Raw genomic sequence first — 6,559 nt, 5'->3', positions numbered from 1 at the left:
CCCATCCCAAAAGGTGATGCTCCCCTGGCAGGAGCCAAGTTTGCAAGCCTCTGTTGAGGCAGAATTGGGGGAACACAAATCACAGCGGAGCTTTCATCTCGTGCTGTTGCCAAAGTGAAGCGGCAAAACCCCGCTTGGCCTCATCCTGCAGTAAGTCTTCCCTGGGCGGCCCTTTATCCGTATTCTGCGCTGGCAAGATTGTCAAGAGGGGATGAAGTACCGTTCTGTGATTGTTGGGGAGGGAAGTGTCATTCATTTACCATATTTTTACCTCACTTTTTGGTCAGTGCACTCAATTCAGAATCAAGCCCCGTTACGTGTGTGTGCATGCGTGCGCGCATGCGCACATTTTGCGGCTCCCTTTTTTTTTTTGTGAGGGAAACGGGTCCAAGTGGCTCTTTCACCGTTTTAGGTTGCTGACCCCTGGACTAGGTTGGTTGGTTTCTGCTTTTAAAAAATCCTTTTGAGGGAATATATTTTTCTGCCCTTTTAATATTTCCTTCTCTGTGGCTCTGACTTCCTCACTACTACAGTGGGTAGTGCTCTTCCCTGGTAATTTGGCCACATGTTGAAAATTGTAACAGATCCTGTCAGCTCTCAGATTTTGTTCAGAGGTGTTGATGTGCACTAAGGAAACTTTAGAAACAGAAAGAACAGTGTCTAGTATTATAAGTTCAAAGTTTATGCTATTTGGCTTTGTACAGCAATGCATCTCAAATATTGTCCCGGTTAAAGCCAATGTAAGAAAAACTTTGGTGTCAGTGCATAACTGCCAGGTCAGGCAAACACTATGTTATAAAGATTCTTCATCATACTAAGCTGCTTTCCTTGCAACAGAAAATGATCTTGTCTGATAATAGAAAAAGTGCATTCTTTTATGGATTCTTGTTGCCTTTCAACCATGAATTTCATTTTTGCCAGTTTCAGGGCTTTTAGAGAACTGGGAGACAGAAGGACAGGCAGATTAAATATATCCTTTATTTTGAACAGCTTTCTTCTTATGAGCAACCACTTTCTTTTCTTGGGAAAAACTCACTAAATAACCTTTTATGGTAATGCGTGAAGTGTATGTGAGCAAGTTTTTCATTCCACAGGTTAACCTATTCAGATGACTATTTAGTTGAATTATGTGTGTGAGAAAGCATCCCTGTGGCAAAACAAACAAACAAACAAACAAAAAACACCAGTATGCAGTAATCCGTACAAGCAACCTCAGGCTTTTTTCTCTTATTATTTTTGAATGCAGTCCATCAGAGGAATACTGCTAAGAAGTAATCAACAGTATTCATGAATGGGCACCACTTATATTTTGTCAGGGATTTAAAAATTGTAGGCAGCTGCACAAACTAACCTTGAAAAAGACAGCAGAGTGTTCTCAATTGATCCATAGCACATAAATGATGAATAACCATTTGCTTCATAGACAACTTTGCCTGCCATTTTGCTGCTAGGCAAAATGCAAATAGAAAAATAGATCTAATTAAACACAAATGCTACAAGAAATTTTGAAAACAAACCCACCAAGAAATAAACCAACAATACAGTGAACAACAGAATTATATAATTCTGCAGAAAAGTAGATACAGTCCTGAAGTTAATCTAAACTCAACAAAAGCATACCAACTTTTTTTTGCCCCTTAAATTCTCCCTGGGAATGGTAGACTTGAACCTCTGCCGAAGAGCAAAATTTGCAACAGGGCAGGTGCAGCTTTTGTGGCTGAAGTTCTGTGCCTCTTGGCCCCTCTTGGGGATGCTTCTTGGTTCTTCAATAATTGGGCCTGGAGCCTAACTTAAAATCCTTTTCAGGCATTCTGTTTCTCCCATATAAAATGACAGGTCTCCTGCGTGATTTGCTAATCACAGCTCAAACCATTTTTGAGGCCACATGCTCATGTTGAAACCTTTGTCTCGTGCCTACAGTGCCCACAGTTGAGGCAATCTACCTTTGCCCTTAGCGGTTCCAGTTGAACAGTTTTCTTTTGCTAGACAAGTATGTGGATTTACCCTTCATTCATGAGCTTGGTGAGGATGTGGCTAGGGGTTGCTTTCCCTGACAAAACCGTTAAATGAATGTGTGAGTGGTTAAGCAGAATATGGGAGGCCTCAGAGATAGGGCAGGCCTCAGGCGACCTAGCACAGGCCCAGGCCTGCTTGCCCCTGGTCTCCCCCACCCTGAGGGATTTTGTGCTCCACTCCCTGCCCCTTGAGTTCACTGCAGGTCTTAGCCTGCTCCCAACCCAGGCATTCCGCCATCCAAGGTGGCCCAAAGGTGGGCAGTGTAAGACTAGGCCTAAGCCACCATATGTAAACACATAAGCAGGATGGACAAAAGCCAGGAAAAGCTCCCTCAGGGAAAGTAGTTAAGAAGGAACCAAGTCATTGATGAAACAGGGAAAAATATCACCTGCATCAGATGAAAGAAGCTGGGCCTGAGCACATGGGAAGCCCCTACCCAAGTCCCACCATCTGGAACAAAGCAAGGCTTTGGGGAGATAAAAGAGGTCCTGAAGCCCACTGTTTTGAGTCTTTTTTGGATCCAGACGTAACAGGTTCCATCCCTCTGACTAGTGCCTGGCAAACTTAGTTGAGGTTGTTGTGTAAGTGTGGATGAGAGCATGGGTGTGTAAACGAGCAAATAGATATACTTTGTAATCAGTTAAATTTGCTGTTGTTTTAAATTCACTGGGTTTCCGTGTATTCTAAAGAAATGCTTGTGTCTCAGTACTCAAGTCAAAAGTGATTTGAGTGTGGCAATTTTTCAGGGCTGTGTGTGAGTGACTGTAAGCTGAACCTGAGAACTCACGTGTGTAACAGCAGTAAAAGCTACTAGCGTCCAGGGGCTGTTAAAGCCTGTAGGCCAGAGGTCCCCAACCTTTTGTGCACCAGGGACCAGTTCTGTGGAGAAAGGTTTTTCCGTGGACCGGAGTGTGCGTGGTTTTGTGTGCTGCCTGCATCCCACGGATGGGGCTTTGTTTGTTTGTGTGGACTGGTTGCTGGCATGCCGCGGCCCGATACCGGCCTATGGACTGGGGGTTGGGGACCCCTGCTGTAGGCCTCAATCTGCTTCTCCTCTGCCCAACCCAGGGACTTAATAGGACTCAGCCTGCTCCTCACTCACCTTCAAGGTTCAGCAGCACCCAGCTTGCCTTTCTGTTTTTTTGCAGAGGAGCCTGGCTGATGCAATAGGCTCAGCTTTTTACAGAGATGGTCAACCTCATGGCATTTGTGCTATTGTCCTAGCAAGTAGTACTCCCTGCCAGACTGTAAGGCATTCCATTTTTTAATGAGGCTCCAATTGTTTGTGGAGTTTGTGGCATCTCCTTAAAAAACAGGCTCGCTATAGATAGTCCTCGACTTACAACCATTTGTTCAGGGATGATTCAAAGTTACAACAGCACCGAAAAAAGTGACTTGTGACCGGTTTTCCCACTTACAACCATTGCAGCATCCCCATGGTCACATAATCAAAATTTGGGTGCTTGGCAACTGGCATGTATTTACGACAGCTGCACTGTCCCAAAGTCATGTGATCACCATTTGTAACTTTCCCAGCAGCTTCTGACTAGCAATGAAGGAAGATAGATTCATTTAACAATCCCATGATTCACGTAACAAGTGTAGCAAAAAAGGTCCTAACATGGGGCACAACTAACTTGTTTTGCTTAGCAACAGAAATTTTGGGCTCAGTTGTGGTTGTAAGCTAAGGAGTACCTGTACCTGCTTGCAGAACAGCACCTATATACATTGTTCGTCTGGAAAAACACACCTATTATTAAATAGAGTGGTACTTTGGTACTTGTTAATTGGTTCTGGGAGATGCGATGAGTACCAAAAATGATAAAGTATCAAATTTTTCCCATAAGGAATAGCATGAGGAAACTAACATCAGTTCTAGCTTGCACATTGAGTACCAAAAAAAAAAAAAAAATACAAGAGTCAGGACATTTTCTTGTCAAAATGTGACAAGTACCAAATTTGACAAGTTTCAAAACAATTGAATACCAAGGTACCACTGTATATATTTCAATGATCTTTTAAAAGGCTAAAAAAAAATATCTGAGGTCTGATAGACAATGTAAACAGGGCAAAATTTATTTTCTGCTACACTTACCAATTTGGATATTTGGGAGCTGGGGTGAAACCGTTAAAGAGTTCTGCTAGTTCCATTTTCTAGCTAAGTGATAGGAAGACTAATAATCCATCTAACAGTCTTCTGGAAGACTAATCAAGCTGTGTCCTAAAACAGTCTGGCTGGCAGGTTGGTAGAGCGGAAGATGACCTGGCAGAACCTAGCCATTTTCTTAACGTAACCTCCCTCACCTGCATTCCTCCCGTCTCACCAATCTTTCAGCTGGGCTACTTCTGAACATTGGTCAACTTCCAGCCTAAATCCTACAAGTTGTCTGTTAATAAGGTAGCAATTTTTCCACCATGTACATCATTTCAGTCCTGCTTATGCTAAACTACACTCATTACCTTAACACTACTTCTCCAGGCTGCTTAGTTACATTTTGAACTTCTTTGCATTGTAAACCTGTTGACAATTTTGGAGTCAATTGCAAACCTGGTCATCTCTCATCTTCCAGGCAGTTGAAACTATACTGTCCCATTGTAGAACAGTGGCTTTCATTCTTTCATAATATACGCCAGCCATTTATCCTATTTTCTACTTTATGTTCTTTTACCAATCCAGGAGACAAGTCTTTTTTATTCAGTGACTCCAATAAGGAATTTCATCAAAAGGCACCACATGGTAAAAATAAACTTCACTTATTACCCTTGGCACTCCCAGTGTAGGTTTAAAGTGAGAAAACTTAAAACTTTGCTAAAGCTATGGCTTGATGCTTCAACTAAAGTATGGCTTTGGATAATTTATTTGGCATAGACCTTAAGTTGACCAGCCTGCCATTTTTTCAGATTACACCTCCCACACTCAAGTCCTTTTTTAAAACCAGTCTTGTATTGGCTGCTTTCCAGCATTCTGGTACAAAGACATCTGAGGCATATAGAGTATCTTTTTGTTAGCAGAGGTGTCTCTTGATCAAGAGCCTTTGCACAAATAGTAAAGAATAATTGTAAAAGCACTATGTGAACAGCTGGATACAACAGTATGTGAAACATCAGGAACTTAAAAGAAACGGAGAAACTTTATTTGCAGATAAAACAGAAAGAAATGGAGAGGGCCAGGATCTGAGATGAGAAACAAATAATATTGATATTTTTGTTGTTAGTTTTTTTTTTTGAGGCAGGATGCCTTTTAATATAAAATAAGTAGGCACTTTTTGTCTTGAAGAAATGGTTTGCATTTTTCGGAGCAGACATAAGGTAAGCATGATGAAGAATATCTCTTTCCCTGGGATAAAAGGAAAACCACAGCAATAAAGAGAAGGGGACAAGATTTATTTTGTAGATTTTTTTTTCTTTCTGCAAGCAAAACTGCTTTGATATAAAATGAGTCCAATGATACAAAGCTATCATCCACTCAAGCAAAAGAAAACCTCACATTACAATGAATGCAGGTTATACTGACATTCTAATGCTAGTGTAAACCTCACCCCGGACCAAGATCGTTTCTGCCGTCTCTTAAAGCAACAGCACACTGAAAACCATGGGAGTATATTGCAATATTTATGAATTTACTGGAAGAAATTGTTTAATTAATACAATGGCAAAAAGAACTGTTGTCTTCACATTGTTGTTTAAGTTTCGATCACATGTCATTAACGTCCATGTTGTTAGTTCAAAATATATTACTTAGATTTTTGTCATTTGTATGAAGATCAAGTTCTGAGGTATCCTTTACTGTAAATGTTGAAGCAACAGGCCAGGCAGATGTATGATGCAAAGGGTTAGCGGTAACATCTTTTAGTAACTTCTCTATATGTTACTGCAAACAACTGTTAGTTTACATTAAAAAAATGTTCTCCTATTCACAAAGAATATGGCATAAACAAAAGAAAAGTTGACAAAAACTATACACATAAAATAACAAGACTGATACACAAATAAGGCCATCTGCAAAATTAAAAATCCAACTCTTGTCATATTTCACAATAATTTCTACAGGATAATTTACATCTTAGAAACTTAAATATTTAATGCACAGGAGAAAAGAAAATACTTTGAGGAGCCAACTGCATTATCTCTTGGAGGACTTGTCTAATTTGCTGACCGGCAATCGTTTTTGGGGAGTTGGAATTTTGGAAGACTTTCCCGAGGCAGACCGAGAATTCGGTCGGGGTGTTGGTCTGATTGGGGTATGAACAGTTTCTGATTGGTCTGAGCACACTGACTGGATTTCTGAAATGTCGAAGTCAGAGGCATCGCTGCCCCGGCGGCTGCTTGCTCTACTCCCGGCTTTACTTCCGGCACGACTTCCAGGCCTGCTTGGTGTTTTTCTAGTTTCTGCAAGACAAAATGAAAGACATCCATGAAGACATCCATGGTTAGTGGAACAGACAGCAAACGGAGGCTGCTTCTGAAGAGGGCCTTCTCACATACTTGAAATCTGACTCAAGGTAAATGCAACTGGCTCCTTCTACTGCTTCATAGCATTCCA

The 6,559-nt window shown here is 41.2% G+C and overlaps 1 protein-coding gene across 42 annotated transcripts in view; it reads right to left on the bottom strand.

Annotated features, from left to right (window-relative positions):
- Positions 1–5,379: 5,379 nt before the first annotated feature.
- DST (dystonin) overlaps positions 5,380–6,559 on the bottom strand; it is a 314,302-nt gene continuing 313,122 nt past the window's right edge. For 25 of the 42 annotated variants that reach the window (XM_039320286.1, XM_039320282.1, XM_039320284.1 and 22 more), the window contains one exon: positions 6,140–6,405. In XM_039320286.1, the coding sequence (XP_039176220.1) occupies positions 6,140–6,405 (266 nt within the window). Of the gene's footprint in view, positions 6,406–6,559 lie in introns of all 42 variants that reach the window. The other 17 variants (XM_039320283.1, XM_039320278.1, XM_039320288.1 and 14 more) reach the window with 1 other exon arrangement.

The sequence above is a fragment of the Crotalus tigris genome, unplaced genomic scaffold, assembly GCF_016545835.1.
Source record: "Crotalus tigris isolate CLP2741 ecotype Arizona unplaced genomic scaffold, ASM1654583v1 scf7180000023635.1308423, whole genome shotgun sequence".
In the NCBI taxonomy this organism is placed as follows: domain Eukaryota; kingdom Metazoa; phylum Chordata; class Lepidosauria; order Squamata; family Viperidae; genus Crotalus; species Crotalus tigris.
Note: the sequence above shows the minus strand (reverse complement) of the source record. Positions and strands in the feature narration are given on the sequence as shown.